Source organism: Electrophorus electricus, chromosome 3 (genome assembly GCF_041902795.1).
Source record: "Electrophorus electricus isolate QZ-2024a chromosome 3, ASM4190279v1, whole genome shotgun sequence".
Classification (NCBI taxonomy): domain Eukaryota; kingdom Metazoa; phylum Chordata; class Actinopteri; order Gymnotiformes; family Gymnotidae; genus Electrophorus; species Electrophorus electricus.
This window is the reverse complement of record NC_137499.1, coordinates 7,494,584-7,513,408: the sequence shown is the minus strand read 5'-3', so window position 1 is coordinate 7,513,408 and position 18,825 is coordinate 7,494,584. Positions and strand designations below refer to the sequence as shown.

Below are 18,825 nucleotides of genomic sequence, written 5' to 3'. Positions count from 1 at the left end.
TAGCAGGCCTCGGGAACCAATGCATTTTCCTCAGCAGTAAGACACATAATTCTAAGACTGTATTTGAAATGACATACTGCATACTACTTCTGTACTGATTGTGGCCAATAATAGCATTTAGTATACAGTACATGACCAAAGCGAATTTCTCCAGCATGCCAAAGTCACCCTGATATCATACTACTCTGGATAAAATGTCTAATGTGCAGGCAGGGCATACTGCATCCCATAATGCAGTGTGTTCATTTCCAATATTCCTTATAACAACAACAGAATGGCTGATAACTAGCAGCCAGAGAACAATGCCAGTGACTCCAAATATAGATGTGAGAAGAACAATATAAACACATTTTAAAGGTAAATGCTGCATGGTACTTGAACAAATCTTACTGGAATTATTGCTACCGTGACAATAATCAAAGTGTGAAACAAACAAAAATAGTTAAGGATAACTGGCAGTTAATAAGATAAAAGGTTTTTATGGTGACATGACTGTAGTACAGCACTACTAAATACCCTAATGGATTATCTAGGCCTACTGCATTCTACTATGGAGAGTAGTATGCAGATTGAAGTATAGTAGTATGACATTTCGAACACGGCCAATGTTTCCAATAGAGATTTCCATGCTTTTCATACATCATACTGCAGTGGACTGCAGCCCGGTAAAATTAGTCGTCTGTTTTTCTGTTAAATTAGATTAGCTGCTATATAATTTCTTCACCCTGAAGCGTCGATGTTTGCTAGGCTTTTTGTGCGTAGACAATTCATAAAAAGCACACACAAACGTGACAAATGGCCCCCAGATGAGCCTTTCAAAGCCTACAAGACACATTCGTTTATTTATTTAAGTGATTTTGTTTACTTCACGTCTGGTAGACGTATTGAGTCGTTGTAGGTCATACATTTTCGATGACTTTCGAGCAAACAGAAAGGGCAGGGAGAGATATGAGAGGAGAGAGAGAAGTGCGAGGGAGGAATTTCTCCGAGTCACTGCTTTATGTGCAGCACGTATTAACAGCTAACTTAGTGTCAGGATGTAAAAAGAAAAGCGAGTGTTCATTAATCTAAAACATTTCATGGAAATATTCTTGTCTCAAATAAAGCCTGCAAAAATACCGCTCATCTATGGTGCAGAGGTGCCCTCTGCTGGACAAGATATGCAAGCGAGGAATATTACATGCCTACCTGCAAGTTAAGTGTTCTGCGGAATAGATAGTATGAAATCGAAGCAAACTGTCTCAGAAATCAAGCCAACAATTTATTAACGTTAATTATTAATCAAACAAAATTTATCACCACACATAGTTGGCAGTGTGTTTTATTGCCAGATAATATTATTCTGCTCATACAATGGCAAAGAAATCCTGAGGGATGAGTAGACCTACGACAAAACACATTTAAGAGGCAGGGTGGGCTGGAACATTAATTAAAATGTCCAGTCACTCTGTGGCCCGTTTGCTCTTTAACAGTTATCATAACCAAATGTTTGGTTTGTTCAATCGGATTGCTTTTGACTACAGAGGTTATGTACAGACTGTGTAAGTGAGGAGGGAGGATTGCAGAGGAAAAGCACTGAGAAGAGCAATTGATGAAAATAAATAAAACTAAGATGAAGCAGAACAAATGGCAGAAGCTGTTCTCCTCAGAAGACTCAAAAGCCTTCCTAATTCTCAGTTCTTCAAAACTTTTCCAATTGTTCAGATCTCTACAGAATCCTGTTTTGTTTTTGTGTGTGGCTAGCATGTAGTATCCAAGTGATGTGTGAAAAGGAAGAATTGGGGGTACTGCCAAAAAAGCTGAGCATTAATTGCTGCTTTGAAGGACCTGTGATATTTTCAAGGGGAAAATGTTGCAGAGCCTCCTAGTGTCATGTGAAAGAGCAGATGAATGCTACAATCGCAGCCTGTAGTGGTTTTAGGACAGTGCTCACCCAGGAAACAAAATCCTTTGTGTAGTATACAAGGTGTGACATTGTACAGCTGTACTATATTCATCTTTCATAGCAGTCACCATCCACACAGTAATCTGGTAGGCTTTCTGATTGGTACTGCAAGTTCAGTCGTGATGGATGATACACCGGTGTTAATAGACTCTGGTTGTGAGCATTCTGGGTTTCTCAGGGTCTAGTCAGAGCAGGCAGCCAGCTGTATATCCACCTAACATTCATCCAACCCAAAGGATGAAGTGACTGGAATAAGTGTGGTTCATCTTCATACTGGCTTACTGTTTCAATGCCTGAAAATAAACTATTTTCTGACATCAAGTTGTCATACTGACACTGAGCAGAAACAGCACAGCACAAAAATACACAGGTTTCCACTGTTTACTGAGCAAGACCCCCAATGGATCAATAATGAAGCAGATAAAAGCCCATCTAAAAGCAGATTTTATTCACATGACATTTAAAAAACAAACAAACAAACAAACAAACAAAAAATCAGGATTCAGTAAAACACACCCACACACAAATGTAGAAGTAGCAGCCAGTCTTGGTGCTGGAAAGAGACAAAAGGAAGCAGACAGAAGGCATAAAAGGTGTGGAAAGCTGCAGGAATTAGTGCAGGTTGGCCTTAATCCTCTCCAGTCTGGCTATGAAGTCGCTGAGGTCTGGGGGAGGGCCAACAGGGGTGACTGGGCTCCGGGGCCGAACATTCTGACTGTCCTGCTCTTCTCGAGCCTCAAGGAGCTGGGAGAGCTGAGACTGGAGCATGTCCATGGAGGAGGGCAGTGCAGGCTTAGAGCTCACAACTGGGAGGCCACACCTGACCTCATTTACTGGCTGCATATGAGACAGAGAAAGGAAACCTTCAAAGTTGTTGCTAGCTCTTGATTAGCTAAGACTACATGTTACCAGCACCATTTTAGTAAATTAAACTACCATTGTACTGGTTAAACTTGAATAACTCAAATTTGTTCGCACCATGCTGATTAGGAGCCATAAGCTTCCAATACTTGGTAGCAAATGTTGGCCTCAGAGCTCCAATACAAAACTAAAGCAAAACAGATCCTGAACACATCTGGGCTGATCCGATAGGCTTGTTGAATATCGGGGGAAATGGCTTAAATGAAGAACGGCATCGCTGTGGAGCTGTATTTCGCTGATCAGCCTTTACATGTTAAAAAGATCCCAAACCATACTGGTCACAGTGTTACTTATAGTATTGCTGCCCATTGCAAACACTAAATCCAACTGGAGCGCTCCTCGACATACAACTATTGACAAAGGCTTTTGCATGTAGGAGGTGCGGTACCTTGGTGTTGATGTCTACAACATGGAGCTCCTTCAGAACCCTTAGCCTCTCCTGGAAGTGTGCGGGGTTAAAGTTCTCAGTGCTGAACGGGACTGCGGCAGACTTGGTGGAACTCTTGACTGGACCTGCAGGTTTCAAATGGACAGTAAAGACGAGCAACCAAGAACATTTACCTGCGGAAACCAGAGTTTAGCCATTCCTGATAGCTTTTGGCTTGTAGGTACTAGACAACGAACTGAAAGAGGAAAGGGAACTTACTTGCAGATGGAAGGGTCTTTGCTTTGCAAACATTCTCTGTATTCTGTGGCAGGAGGATAGTGGATTGGGAAAATAAATATTAGACAAAAAAAAAAAAAAAAAAAAAAAAAAAAAAAAAAAAAAAAAAAAGGCAGAAAACCCCTGGTCCACAGCCCCCCCCCCCCCTCAACTCACCATTCTACTATGCCCTTCATGTCTTTACAATAGAAATACTTCGTAGAATAACTAAAACCATTAAGCCATAATACACATACACAGAGGGATTGAACAGATACGTTTGCCCAACAGAAAACAAAGACCAAGTGTAAATATTTGTTGCACGACTTTCTAATAGCAAGAACGTACCACCTGGCTGAGTGATGGGACGTAGTGCTTCATGGCACGCTTCAGATGGGCTTCTACCGCAGACTCATCCCGGTTTTCAATCAGGCTCAAGTGATCCATAATCTAACAGCATTTCAAAAGAGACTAGAATTACCATTATCCCTCCACCACACCACTAAAAGATGTGAGTCACAGTAATTGACTCACCTTGGGTCCAACTAGCCTGTAGAGGGTGTGGAGCAGGGTTTTCACTGTGCGGTGAATCAGGTCAATGGGTTTTTGCCTGATCACCTCTCTAGGAAAGACCTTCAGGAAGTTGTGAATGTCCAGGAGAACTCTGTCAAGGTAAAGTGCCTCTACCTTCTCCGGAAGCAGCTTGATCATTCGCCAGTGACACTGCAGGAGGTGAAAGTGTTCAGATACAACAACACGCACACCTACCTACCTACCTACCTTCTCTCACACAACCCCTCTCATTACCTTCATAACTAGCTCTTTGAATTCTGAAGAGCAAGTACTTGAGTTGCAGGACTCCTGCAACAGCATCAGTAAGGCACTGAAGAAAAAACAAACCCAAGTTGAATAAGGAGCAAAACCAGGTTGAGCAGTCACTATAACTACCATCCCTTATTTGCAGCATGTTAATTTCCATGGTAATGGACAATGTTGTGCCATATGCCATTTCAAAAGATCATCACTAAAGCCCAGAGAAACTGTTTGGATTTCCAAACAGGAAACCCAGTGCTGGTTACTGTATTGTTGAGGGTCATGTGCACCACCTGAGTGTGCTGGTGGAGTCTGCAGTCTTTAGCAGGGTTGAAAGCAAGATGTGAACGGCGCGGATGAGCTGGGACTCTCCCCCGCACTGCTGCTGCTGGGGGTCCAGGATCAGAGAGAGCAGTGCCTGCACTAGGTCCTTCAGCACACCAGGAGAGGCCTCCTGAGCCAGCTTGCCTGCCAAGACCAGCTACACACACACACACACACACACACACACACACACACACACACACACACACACACGTGAACCCTGGCAGGCCTCCTAAAGAGGGGTTTGTAAACTTGCTCAATATATTCCAATGCCCCACCAACATGCCAGACTGCTCATGTCTCCCATAAAGGTTCCCCAATATCTCTTGAAAAGCATTGCTCGTCTACATTCCTTTGTGGGCAGAGGAAGTCAGAGGACCTCTGTGCATATCGTCAGAACTCGGAGTGGAGGTTCCTCCACCAAACAGACCCAAAAGATATTGTCCTACTTAGACCACCAATAACTGCAAGTTCTGGAGAAGAGTGAAGAGTCGATGCCGCCACACCTGGTTCAGGGAGCCGATGACTGAGCTGTAGAGCTCGTCGACGTCCCGCTGTGCCTCCAGCCTCTCTGCCGCCATGCGCCTGCTGGCCAGGAGCCGGAGCTGCATGAGCAGGGACACGACCAGCTCGTCCACATGACCCGACATCACCTGCCACTCGCTGTTATGCCGCAAGATCTCTGCTATCTGAGTGCAGAGGGCAAGAGGGCCGCATGAGATGAGAAAAGGACAGCAGCCATTAGGATTTGTTCATGAAGTACATAGAATATGGTGCACTCACATGCACCCTACCTTTGTCAGGGCCTGAATGCTAGTTTTGGCATCAGAGCTGGCAACCTGCGAGATGATGAGATTGATGCTGCAGACAGGTTCCACAAGGCTGGAGACTGAGGGCAATCTACCAAAAAAAAAAAAAAGCAGCCATAAGGCAGAGAAGGAACACAGAACTGCCTCCAGAGCCATATGCTATAGGCTCTATTGTGCAAATATGGACATATAGCCCTGCATTGAAATAAAAGGTTCAGTAGTCACCTGAATTTAAACTCCGGCATATCAAGCCATGGCTCTTCCGAATCCACTACTGCCAGGTTGGGAATGAACAACTCGGGCAGTTCCATGATGAAGTTCTGGTCCAGTTGGAACATGCACGGAACCTCAGAGTTTTGCTTCTGCACAGCAGCATTCTGACTCCGGATTTCACTGGGAAACAGCCCAAAGCCAGTTGGTCAGGTTGGAATCCAAACCCAAAAGGCACATTTCTCTTTGGGTCTGGCTGGTCAGATGGCCCCTGTGCATGTCGTCAGGACTCTGAGTGGAGGCTCCCGCCACTGCAGGATCTCCTCCACCAAACAGGATCTCCTCATCATCCCAGCCATCAAATATCACCATGCAGCGAGTGATTTGTTTTATACACAATGTAACACAAATGACTTGCTGAGGCATCAATGTATTTTGGCATTAAAAGATACTGCATTCACACCTTCCCTTAATTCCATTCCCACCATTCCAAACTTTCCCTCAAGTCTCAATACAAATACAATCTTATAGCCTATCCATCTGCTATGTGCATAGCCAAAATAACTGGCAGGCAAGCCACCCCCCGCCTTGTAGGACAGTTACCAAAATGGTTAATAACCTGGCCATGTTAACATTTTTGCTGTAGATTAACACCCAGACCACCCCCCTTTTTTTGAGAGAGAGCTGCATCAGGATATAAAGACAATTTCTTGGGGGTTCTCACAGAAGCTTAATTTTGTAAAATGCAAGACAGTTAACTGAAAGAAAAAACCACAACACCTCACTGCGAGGTAGAACTCTGGTAAGGTGGGGCTACCTGAGACGCAAGCTAGGTTTGCGCAGCAGACAGGCGTTGGCTGACCCTGATGGCTTCTCCTCTGGAGGCCTGCTGGCAGCTGGGGCAGAGGGTTTCTTCACAGATCGCTTAAGCCTCTCCTCCAGCATACTCATGCTCTTCTCCGACAGCTTCAGGGAGAAGAGAACGCCACAGACTCACCCACCGTGACTTCCATGGTAGCCATGCCAGGTAATACATGGGAAGGGACAGGGAGGAAAGTGGTGAGAAAGCAACACACCTGGCCAATGAGCTTGTAGACCTGCTCTCCACAGATATTGTAGGCGGTCACTAAAGCGTTGAGAGCTGCGTTGCGTACGGCTGTATCCCGGTCAGCAATGTGACCTGCGATCTCTCGCAAGGCATTTGATGCAGTTTGCTGGAAGACCAACATTCCACACATGCCCACGAGACAGCCCAGCTCTTCCAGACACTCTGCAGCAATGGGTTAAAGCGAAGGGGAAAAAAATAAGGAGACTGAATGAGAGCAGAGATGTGTCCCCCAAGTGGATTTAGAAGCTTGGCTCCCCCCCCCCCCCCCACTTCAACACACATATGCACACTTTTCAAAAACAACCCGAAATTCCAGTCTAGGCCCCCTCCCCAGAGTACTTTGAAAGTCCTTATATTACAAGATTTACAGGCTTTTGCAAGAATTGTGTGGTGGTGCACACAGTCGGTTTACTGGCTAAACATGCAAAATGCCAGTAGGCTTGCTCAACCATCCATCAGCAGGGAATGTGGGGAGAGAGCCCAAGGGTGCTCACCTGCTCTCTGTTTGGAGTTCTTAGACTTGGTGCCATCCATCAAGAAGAGAAAGATTTTGCTTGCAGGGTAGACCTGCCCGAGCAGGCGGCAGATGCCGCGCACATCTTTCCGAACAACATCCTTTGGTTCACCCATCTACACAAAAGCGCAAAACATGGAATGAAGCATAGTCCGGCCACTGTGTAAAAATTAGTGCGCCGAAGTCACAAATAGGACCATTTCAGTTCAGTCAGTTGGCAATTGCCATCCTGGAACAGAGGCTGAGACCATACATACTGTAAAAATGTTTCCATCGCTCAGAAAGCTAAAAGAGGGCAAAACCAAGCACACTACATTTAGCTTACTGAATGGGGAGCTGAGCCAAGGCCTATAGTGCAATCATCTCAGGCTCTGGTCATGCATCACATGCATGCAAGTGTAAATAGCACCTTGGTGGGGACGAACCTTCAGGATAAGGTAGGGGATAAAAGACGTGGCTTCATGCTCGGTGAGGTGGTAGTCCTTGTTAATGAGCATTTGGAAGAGAACTCTGAGGTACTCCAGTGCCTTCATCAGCACACTGGTGTTGGTGTCAAAGAAACGCAATGTGAACCACTTCAGGATTAGGTCCAGACAGCTGACTGTAGCCCCAGTCTCCGCCTCCAGGTGCTAGACAGACATGGATACACAGTTGGATAAATCCAGTATGGGTTGGGTTTCATTCTGAAACTACAGCTGACCAACTGAAGTGTATAGAAGCCATTTTTAGAAAATCCTGTTTAGGATCCTTGATATCGCAACCGTTTGCCCGTGGACATGTCAACTCTCCTACTTGGGGGGGGGGGGGGGGGGGGGGGGGGGGCTAAAAGACAGGCAGCTGTCAGAGCCCATCTTACCTCGATCAGGGTACCGATAGCTTTAACGTGCCTCTGGAAGTCAGAATGGAAAAGATCCTCCATCAACCATTTAGCCACACAAGGCATCATCTGAGTCTTCAGCTGGTCAACATACTCCTCCCGTGGCGTTATGAAGTTCCACTTCAACACCTGCCAACACACAGGGTCATCACTCTCACTCTGCAGTGGACTTGCAGTACAAGCAGTCATGGCTGCAGGTGGACTGTGGGAGCATGAGAGGGTCGTGCCTTTAGACTCTTCTCCTCTTTGATGCGCTGTTCTTTGCCATTGGGCACGAGAATAAAGATGGGGCCAGATCGATCCTCCTCAGCCTTCCCCGACGGTTTCTTCCCAACAGCCTGTGGGAGAGAGTAGTCAACCAATGTAAAGCCCAAAAGGAGGTCTAAAAAGAGGCAAATTGTGGTAATGGGGAAATCCACTGCTACAAACAGTTGCAGCCTAGGGATAGAGAGGAAACGGACAGGTAGGATCTAACCAAGGTGACGCAAACCCCCTTCCCCAGAAGTGTAGTCTGCTCAATCCAGTGGTACAGAGACCCATCCAACACTACAGGCTGCATTTCCCCACGCTCCACATACGCCTGCGGTACCTGCTTGGCGGGCTTTGCCTTGGTGCGGCTTTTTGATTTACAGCAGAATCTAGCATTTTCCTTCTCCAGTCTGCTATTCAGACTCTAGTTTGCATTGGAGTCTTGAGAAGACTGCTACGTAAGGAAACTCAGTCAGACTCCAAGCCACCATGACAGTCACTAGGAAGCCTCAATGAAAGGCCAAACAATTTAACCAAGCTGTTCAGGTCAGTGCGCTGCTGGCTGGTCAGCATGGCAACTAGGTGACCTAAAACAGCTCTGCAAATATATTACACCCTTCGCATCCTAGTGCAGCACCCTGGACTCACACTACCAGTACCACACAAGTCAATTTTTTTTAAACTATTCGAAAATCAAAAGCCATGTTTTACATTAGGAAATGACTCAAACCGTTTAATTGTTAATTATCTTGCCTGTGTTATTTGAGGGGAGAGCTCACCTTGGCTTTGGGTACAGCTGCTGACTTGACTTTCTTGGCTTCTGCTGGCAACTGTTCTGTTGCTGGGGCAGCTTTGGCTGAAGCTAAACAAAAAAAAAAAAAAAGAGAGATGCAGCCATAAAAATGTATGACATCAAATGTTACTGTACCGGAGCTTCTACGATAAATGCAGCAGGCCCACCAGTTTGGCATTTCTTTAATTTCATTTTTTGGCTGTTCAACACAAGGCATGCACTTTGTTACAGCTTTGTCTAGGAAACCCTGAGGATGTGGATACATGCACTGAAACCCGATTACTGAGCTGAAATCCACCTCTAGAGCACTGAGACATGATTATGGCCTTAACTGGATCCAAGAAATCTGAGTAGGCAGTTTACATGAGCACCTGAATAGTCAGATAAGTGATGAAAACCAAGAATGATCGCATGTAAACCTACTCAAATGTTATATGCAGAAGCCCTAGAAGTATTATTCAGGAATTTGGCAGACACAATGTTATTACATCAAAGCAGTAAAGATACCATGCAGGGAGGTGGTAGGGAAGAAAGCTAGACGATTCAAACCTGGGGGAGACTGGGTGGCTTTCACGCTGCCGCTGGCAGCCGGTGTCGTTTTAGTCGGAGCTGAAGGCTTGGCAGGCACGGAAGCTCGAGCTTTTTCGAGCAAACCAACCACTTGGTCTTTAGATGCTGGCTGCAGAAAGGACAGACATTCTTTTTGTCCACTATGCATAAACAGGAACGTGCAGACAGTCTGTGCTTGTAACAAAAAGGCATGAAGGGTAGCCCAGAGTCACACCTTGAGCTTAGCAGCAGCTTTGTTCATCTTGTCAAAGCCCAGATGCATCATGAATGCGGGCAGGGCGTCCTGGGCCTTTTTCCGCACGTCAACATTGCGGTCCTCCAGGCAGCAATACAGGTGAGGAACACACAGGCTGAGATCAGAGGGAACAGAGCGCAGGCTGGGCAGTTTGCCTGCCAGCCAGGCCAGCAGCTGCACAGAGAAAGGGCAGAGCAGGGAGGGTGGTAGAGGCAACCCAAGGAAAAGCATTATGACACTGGCTGGGGTCATACATGCCTTTTCAATGAGACCTCAGTAATCAGAATTGTCATATCAGATCTCAGCTCTGGATATGCTCCTGTCACCACACATGACATCTGTATGGGAGCTCTGGTCAGAAATGCGATTCCATTTTTCCTCTTCAACATTACTGCTGTAGGGTTTCTTAGATTTTAAAACCACCACCCACACACCTCATGTCTCAGAAATGGGTTCTCCTTCTTTAGTTCCTCAGATAGCTCCTCCCCTTCCAGCCACTCCTTCATTCCAGTTTGCTCCACCCACACATTCAGCGTAGCCAGACCTGCTGCTCGTACAGTATTCTGGTGGAGAAACACATACGGATAAAATAAATCAGGTACGAGGTTGAAACATGGAGATAAGGCACTCATTAAGCACTCCAACAATGCGGCAGGCTGCACCTTGCTGTCTCCCAGTACGTTGAGGATGGGGAAGCCCAGGCCTCTGATGTGCTGCCTCAGAGCTGGGCCCATCGCTACGGCCATCTGCTGCAGGATAGACAACGTCCGCTGGACCTGAAAGACAAGCACCCGCCCCCAAACGCTTACTTTTTGTGCCAAGAGAAAGGAGGGAAAGACTGAGGTCAGCCAAACTCTGGTTTTACCAGTATTTTATTGGAGTCAGTGAGTCGAGCCTTGAGGGCCAGGGGTAGCTCTCCAATGCTGGCTGTGATGAATTTTGCATCGGAAAGGACCGCAGCCACCTCGTCAAGGCCTTCCTTCCTGAGCTTCCAATTCTTATCGCCAATTTTGGACACCATCTCAGAGGTGATCTTGTCACTGTGAACAATCAATCAATCAATGTGAGACAATGTGGCATTCTGGCACACTTCCCAATTAAAATTTGAACTCACAACTAAACCCAAGAGAGGGGGACAAAGCCATGTTAACAGCTGGGTTTTCCCTGCACGAAGAATGACAAGGTGATCTTTATGGACAAGCACTGCATGCTTTTGAGTTGAGAGAGAGAGAGGTGTAAAGTACAGTTTGACAAAGGTCCGGCATCAACTGTGTATCTAGGAGGAGATGACAATTTATGTAATTACATATACACAGCATAGCTGACATTTCCTGAACATTTTTAATAAAAAAAAAAAAAAAAAACAACAAAAAAAAAAAACAGATGAGACAGATGAGGCCATAAAACTTCCTGAACCTGAAATAGGAGAAGATTGAAAATCAAGCACAAATGAACTGAACATCGAGGAGTGAGGCTTCGTACCTGATGTCAGTTCGAGGCAGGAGGTCCACCACATCTGTTCCCAACTCTTCCTCCTGTTCATCAGCCTCCTCCCCAGTGCTTGCTTTAGAGGATCCTCTGATAGGAGCAGGAGGAGTCTGGCCCTTCACCTGGCAAACAGCAAAGTGAAAACTCCATTTCAAGAAGCAAAAAAGTTTAAAAAAATAAATAAACAAACCAACCCACACACCACTTCTGCAGTGACGCAGGCTCATGCCAATCCCAAGCAGAAGACAACACAGCATTCAGTTTTTAAACCCTCTCCAGTCATAGCAGTGACTGGTGTTACTGCCCCTTTTTCACCCAGATAAGCACATGTGGAGCCAAAAGCCAGCAATTCATCAAAAACAACTATAGCAGACCTTCTCAAACTCAGCGTCTATTTGGGAAAGCAGGGACGTCCTCTCATCCTCAAAGAATATGCGGAGAGGGGCCCCCATGTACATGTACATCACGCCGAGGAGGGAGACAGCAGCCGATCTCACAGCCTACATGGGACAGAGAAACAACTTCAGCTCCCGCCTCGGCCAAAACAAAAAAGTGATCCACCTTGCATTTCAAATCAAGCAATCTGATCTCAAGAACGACCCCTCGGTTTACGAAGAGAAAGAGCGCACCACAGGGGCAAATGTGAGCACTCACAGGATTGGTGGCAGCCAGGGCCGTCTTCACGTTATTAATAAAAGCCTTCACATTTATTCTGCAAGACAGAATGCCATATTTTCCACATTCTCTTCCAGTTCAAATGTAGGTTTAGGTCAGAAAAAAGCAGGTCTATTATATTCCTCATTCAAATTTACTGGACTACGTTTTACCCCGCAAAGCCAAACTCCTTTATGGCACTGGAGAGCCAGCAAAGAGCTTCAGCCTGGTTTTTTGGGTTCTTCTGGCCAAAGGCTATAAAAACAACCTGTAAACAAGAAAATCCATAATATAGTTAAGAAAACATTAAGATACCATTCATTGTCAAAAAACAAATAAACAAAAAAAAAAAAAACAACTCAAACTCCTCAAAATTGGCTTAATTAGAAAAACTTAAGGATTAAACATGGACGTTGACCTGTTCTGCAGTCCATGGCAGTTTGCAAGCTTCAGCCACAGCACTCAGGGCTTCCTTAGCCCTCCCGCTACACTTAATGTCACCAGTCCTGTCCACCACTGCCTCCAGCACAGCAAGGGCAGACGTTCTGGAGAACGAGCCCCTCTGGGCCACCGTAGCCACCACCTGCAGCTTCAACTGCATCACCTTTTGTTAAATTAAAAAGAGCACAGGGGGAAAAAACAAAAAACAAACCCTCAAAAAAAAAAAAAAACAACAACAACCCACAAGGCTTGAACGGGAGCAGGCCACGTTTCAGATCTCAGCTGTCCCACCCAACAGTTCCTGGCAAAAGTAGAATCCACTTATTGCATCACTTTATAACTCTGTTTGCTACATTAAAGCACAGCTTCTCTTTGGACTAAAAACGGAATCTGAGGGATGAGCGAGTCGTTCCAAATGCATCAACAAAAGGAGGATGGTGGCATACCTGGAAGTTGGTCTCCTTCCAGCCAGGTTTCTTAGCCAGCAGACGGACGAGAGCCTGGCAGGGCATCTCTCTGCTGTCCATCTGCTCGACGGCCTGCACAAACAGAAGCCAGCATTAACCTATACAAACCCTTAAGCTTGATAACATCTCAAGGTTGAACCCTTCCCTCCCCACCACATACCCAGCACTACAAACTGGAGCCAAATGCAGGTAATCAGAAATCCCCTTTTCCGAGTGAGTTACCTTATGGAAGTCCTCCATCGCAGCCAACCTTTCTTTCCAGTTAGCGCTGTCCAGTGTCTGCATGCAAGAGGCTGGCAGGACCATGGCTGCCTGCTCCTCACACACTTCAAGCTGATGGGAAGCAACCAGTTAAAAAACTACCACAATAAGCAGACAGACACTCAAGCAAACTGGGGATAGTGTCCAACAACTAAAAGAAAAAAGGATGGAGGGATGAAAGCATAGAAACAGTGAACAGCTGAGCCCAAGGACCAGACTGCATTTAAATCACGACTACGCTCATCTGCCCAATCTGTTTACCAAGTTTGATGGCTGTGGGTTCAAAATTAAGAGAGTGGATTCCTATAGGACGATGGACTGATGAATCAATGGATACGTGTATAGACTAGTGCCATCAGCCGGAAGCGTAGATGGGTGATCGGGACAAGTTCAATCAGTGTAGCAGACTGTGGTTCAAACGTTAAAGCAGCACCAAGATCGCAAGGGGAGGTTGGAGGGATGGAAAAAAAATAAAAAAATAAGGGAAACGAATGTGGTTATATTAGCACCCTTACTGTGCATATTCAGATTTATGTCTGTAGCATGCAAGACAGTTAAAAGGCACTGAAAATTGACCGAACAGGACAAGAAAGGTTAAGTCTGAAAAGGGGACGAGCAATTTCAATCATTTATCAGAACCTCCACAGCAGGACAATGGTTTGAGCTTGAAATGTGTCAAAATGGCAGCAGTTTGACCAATTGCCCCATGAATGTATATGGGGGAAAATGGTTAGATGAAGGGAAGAAAGAGGGATGGCAATGGAGTTCTAAAGCACAAGCAACTCTTTCAGGTGATGGGCCAATCTGTACAGGAAGAAGCATTCTAATTTTTGCATGGGATTGACAAAGTTAACTTGCCGTTTGTTGAAGCCATCTCAAATTAGACCACAGCAGCGATGACTCACCGAGAGCTCAGGCTCTACAGTCTCCTTGTTCTTCGCATTCTTTGTGGTGGCAGCAGCTCCTTTGGATGCAGGGGCTTTCCCCTTTTTGGGGGCTGATTGCTAAGGTCACATAAGCAGACAGACAGTCACTGTCGAGCTGGTTCAGGTTCCCCCAAATACAACACCTACCCAAAAGCAAATTTACAGGTAAAAAGTAAAAATAGCAAGTTACCAAGATGGACAATTCACCTTAGCAGCAGCAGAAGCTGTGGGGGTCTTCCTGGAGGGTGCTGAAGGCCTGGCAGAGGCCTCGGCTGTTGGTTCAGCATTAGAGACCGGTTTCTTCTTCATCTGCCCTGAAGTCTTCCTCCCTCCGGCCAGCTCAACCTTCTCTGAGCACTCCTTAATCTAATCACAAGCAAACCTCAAGAGAAAGAACTACCTAGTCTAACCAGAATAATATGAGCAGCTCCAAGTGGCAGAACTAAGGATGTGACCTTACTTTGTCAATTTTCAGTTTATCAACATCAGCCAAGAAAGGATTAACAGCTCTCTCGCCCACCACCTTCATAGCTGTGCCCAAGGCCTCAAAGGCTGCATCTCGGACTTCAGGAGCCGAGTCGCTCACTTGCTGTGCACGTGAGAGGACAAAAGGACACGTTCATTAATAATTGGTTGCATCATCAGTTCAAGATCATTCTTTTATTGCCCACACCCAAAAGTTATTCAGTCCCACGATTCAGTCCTTCACTCCCAAATAAATGCATACCAGGAAACCTGAATCACTCCCACCAGATGTAACTGAAGGTGTACCTTTAGCAATGCCACACACAATGGCTTAAGGAGGCTTTTAGGCAGAGTTGTGGTGGTGCAGTGGCAGAAACTTCTGGACAAGAACAGGGAGGCCTGCTGCTTGACTGATGGGTTCTTGTTGTCCATGACGGCCAAGACATCCTCACTTATGTTTTGTAACGTAGTCTGAGGAATTAACAGTTTCAAGATGCAGGATTTAAACGCTACACGTCACCTTAACATTGTGATTTGACTGTAAAGGTTTCTGCTAAACACATCTGCACCATATCTCAGACCCTTACGGAGAGGAACACAGCATCTACGGCCTCCTGGAGTGCTTGCACCACCTGAGCTTTCCTCTCCTTGAATTTCTCCAACATAGTTGGCACCAACTGCAAACAAACCATTTAATGAAATGCACACAAAATGGCATGAACTTCATTTTGATAATGTCACAGGACCTACATGACCAGCATACACGCCAAACTTCTTCCTCAGGCCAGCGGCAAGTCCAGCCACGCATTTGGCAGCAATAGTCACCAGCATGACATTCGTGTCTTTCCCGATAACCTGCAAACACACAAAAGGTTGATTACGAAAAAGTAAAGTAGAGATGTAATCTACACGCTGAAGAGCCAGAGGTCTGTACCTTGTTAAGCGCTTTGACTACATCCCCATACTCTCCAGCCTGCAATTTGGGGTTTGTCGTCAAAGTCTCCAGAGCCTCCAAGGCCTCTTTCCTTTCCTGCCACTTCTTTGCCTCCTATACACATGCATGCAGTTTATAGAAACTCAGCCAGGTACAAGAGATTAGAATGATTAGCTATGCTTTTTTTTTTTTTTTTTAAATGCTCTTAAAATCAGTAAAGCCTGTTTTGGTAAGAGATCAACTTGAGAGGAGGCCAATACAGCATGATGATATTTTCCTTACAATCTTCTCATAGAAGTCTTTAGGCATCTTTGAGAGGATCTCCACAGCTTCTAGAAGCTCGTAAGCATCCACGGTAGGTGCTGCGTCCTCCAAGTCAGCAGCTGAAAAAACATTCAACATATAAATAACACTAAACGGTAGCATACTGCACCAACAGCAAAGGCTGGTCCCTCAAACAGGAGGACAATAAGCTTATTCTCTTAAACAGAGACCTGAAGACATGAGTAGATGAGAGAAATTGCACCAGCGAACAGATTTATAGACAAAAGCAGAGCACCATCTCCATCTGCAGTGTCTCCGTCAGGCTGCTGCTGCTGCTGCTCCTCGTACTTGGCCCGAAGGTCCTGCTGAGAGCGCAGGAAGCGGCTCTGCCTGGGCGCCGACGATGGAAGCTTTGCCCACTCCTCCTCCAGGTCCTTCAGCTGGTGCGGACAAACCCCGCATGAGAAGTCAGTCATGCAGGATCAATGCTTAAGACAAATGTCAACAACCAATACTGGTGTATACTAGGACTATCAAACAGGACTGGCATTATGACAGATTGGAGAAGCAGCATTAGTGAGACCTGCTATCCCATATTCATTTTCTCTGGCTTATGTATGAGGGTTCAAGTCACATGGAGCCCCTCCGTTTCCCCACCCGCATGCCAAAATCCAAAGGCAGCTGTAACAGGACTGAGCAAAAGTAGCTGAAAGCATTCATTTTAATTTAGTTATTAAAAGGGGCTTAACCTTTTGCAGTCTTGCTAGAGCAAACATGGCTATGGAAAATGTATAGAATAGAAAACACGAATGAGGAACACTCGTCTACCAGAACGGCATTGATGTTCTGAAGGGGAGGACGCAAGGCATCTCTGATCCATCTGTAGACTTCTACAGCGAGCAGTTTGGCCTCATCTCGCACGGCCTTCTCTCGCAACTCAAAAAGCTTCGGCAACACCTTCACAACAGGTTTCAGCGTGATGACCTTCGGTCCAAATTCACTGACAACACAAAGGGACGGAGCACACAAAAGCAAGAGGAGGATTATTTTGTAGGTTTATGCAAGCTAAGCCACATGTACAAGTTCAAGTCTGGTCACGGTGTAAAAGGTCTGGGAATCATGCTCACCTCACTGCCCTCCGCAAGACTTCAACACAGGCAAGGGCGATTTTGGGGTTCTTGTTGTCCAGACCTTTAAGGAGCTCTTCCTGCACCATCTCGCCCTTCTCTATCTCTATGTACATGAGGCAGATGTCAGAGCCCAGCTCTTTAGCTCTGGCCTTCGGCTGGTTAAAGACTTTACACACCACTCCAGACACCACCTCTCCCACGGTCCTGACAATTGAAACACCATACAAAGACCAGAGCACAGTCAAATATTGGCCATGGCCATTCATCCTCTCATGATTCCCAGGGAGGAAAAACAGCGCATCAATTCAAGCATTGCGAGATGGATCAGTTAGGCAGCCTTTAAATCAAGATAGCCCAAGATTAGTGGTCAAAGCAGACACATTCATGTTACCGAGATGCCACATGCGCCTTTTCAACGTATGCTAGAGCTGCCTCCAGTCCTTTGAGCTGTGCTACTGCATTGGAGTCAGCCACAAATGTCTTGATCAGGCCTTGGTACTTCCCCCACTCAGGGCTTTTTTCATCAGTGACTCTCTGAAACTGTTGCAAGGCCTCTGTATAGCCGCTTAATCGTGCTTTCCAAACCTGTAAAAGAATACAATTGCTCACCCACCAACATACCATAAATAACTGCACACCAAAACAAGACAACACGCATAGCAAGTGTACTGACCTTATGCTCACATTTCTGGTCTGTGGGTAGTGTCATCCATTCACTATCATCCCCCATAATGATGGGCGTTTGTAATGTCACTTCAAAGGCTTCGCTAAAGGTGGCAGAACACACGAGATTATTCCGTTATCAGCAATTCAGATAGCTACAACACAGCTTTTTGGCGATTATTCAGCACAGTTGTTAATTTTAAGTAATGGAGTCCGGTGCCTATAAGCAAAAATAAATTCATCGTCATGCATGTCTGTGCAGGTTACGAACTAGACAGCTAGCGCACTAAACTTATTAAACACACTTACACAAACGTTACAATATATCAAATGGGCGAGTTTAGCTAAACGAGCCAGGTTATTTTTTAGCTAGTTAGCGTTTCTGCAAATCACTACTGCCTGGAACCATGTCCAACTGTCAGCTAACGTTAAAGGTAGGTGGCAATTTGGTCCGTAAAACGAGCTACGGGAACATGAACCAAGTTAACTGGCCAAGACAAGTTAGTCGTGGCATGCTAGAAACAAACGTGAGCTAACTTGACCTCAAATTAGTTCATATTTTGTTAACTTGCTAGCACGTTAGCCAGGCAGCCAAATCTGCAAGCGCACAACAGTTGAACAACTAGCTAGTTAACCTAGCTACGTTAGCTCGTTAAGTTTGCCAATCGACTCAGGTTAGCTAGAGCAACGTAACATAATGCTAGCTAGCAAGTAGCTATTTAACCAGTCAGCTATGTTAGCTTTAGCTATCCTAAGATAGCTAGGCTAGCCCGCTAACATTATGGTTTTAGCTATTGTTACTGTTTATTTATACAATCTTAAAGCAGTTTTCCTAAACATGACGTGATCATTTACCTGAAACAGAAAACAGGCAGTCTAACGCATATACTGCGAGGGACAGAACAGTTAAATTTGAACTCAATAGTTACAGAAAAGCGTAAATGCCTATCAGCTGCTTAACACCACGTTTAAATTGTGTCCACACAGTAAATGCGCTCCTGATTGGGTAGATGTGAGCGTCAACAGTAAACTGATAGGTCAGTTCAAAAGAGACGCTTTTGAGGAAGCAAAACTTCCCCACCCACTTTTAAAAACGAATCATTTTCATAATAGTAATTGTA

The 18,825-nt window shown here is 45.6% G+C and overlaps 1 protein-coding gene and 1 non-coding gene across 5 annotated transcripts; both read right to left on the bottom strand.

Moving 5' to 3' along the window:
- Positions 1-2,372: 2,372 nt before the first annotated feature.
- Positions 2,373-18,672, bottom strand: LOC113568634 (cytoskeleton-associated protein 5-like). Of its 4 annotated transcripts, none has more exons than XM_035530991.2 (43): positions 18,560-18,672; positions 17,715-17,808; positions 17,433-17,626; positions 17,039-17,245; positions 16,740-16,911; positions 16,207-16,351; positions 15,930-16,030; positions 15,648-15,761; positions 15,464-15,568; positions 15,301-15,390; positions 15,020-15,184; positions 14,709-14,837; positions 14,456-14,614; positions 14,228-14,326; positions 13,284-13,394; positions 13,041-13,133; positions 12,572-12,757; positions 12,327-12,421; positions 12,154-12,211; positions 11,874-11,999; positions 11,494-11,621; positions 10,877-11,051; positions 10,674-10,787; positions 10,446-10,574; positions 9,991-10,185; positions 9,756-9,885; positions 9,193-9,275; positions 8,392-8,502; positions 8,144-8,293; positions 7,713-7,916; positions 7,268-7,403; positions 6,742-6,935; positions 6,483-6,631; positions 5,681-5,848; positions 5,441-5,546; positions 5,153-5,335; positions 4,616-4,803; positions 4,317-4,392; positions 4,044-4,232; positions 3,858-3,959; positions 3,513-3,555; positions 3,255-3,379; positions 2,373-2,782 (listed from the first exon to the last, which is right to left on the bottom strand). In XM_035530991.2, the coding sequence occupies exons 2-43, from the start codon at positions 17,769-17,771 to the stop codon at positions 2,558-2,560; spliced, it is 5,709 nt and encodes a 1,902-aa protein (XP_035386884.1). In that variant the 5' UTR covers positions 17,772-17,808; positions 18,560-18,672; the 3' UTR covers positions 2,373-2,557. The 4 variants fall into 4 exon arrangements, with proteins under 4 accessions (XP_035386884.1, XP_081566218.1, XP_081566219.1 ...); XM_081710092.1 differs by having other exon boundaries at positions 3,861-3,959; XM_081710093.1 differs by lacking the exon at positions 18,560-18,672 and having other exon boundaries at positions 17,726-17,783.
- LOC113568420 (small nucleolar RNA SNORD67) lies at positions 5,920-6,019 on the bottom strand. Its single transcript, XR_003409588.1, has one exon. It is a non-coding gene; the product is annotated as a small nucleolar RNA SNORD67 (small nucleolar RNA).
- Positions 18,673-18,825: the final 153 nt, after the last annotated feature.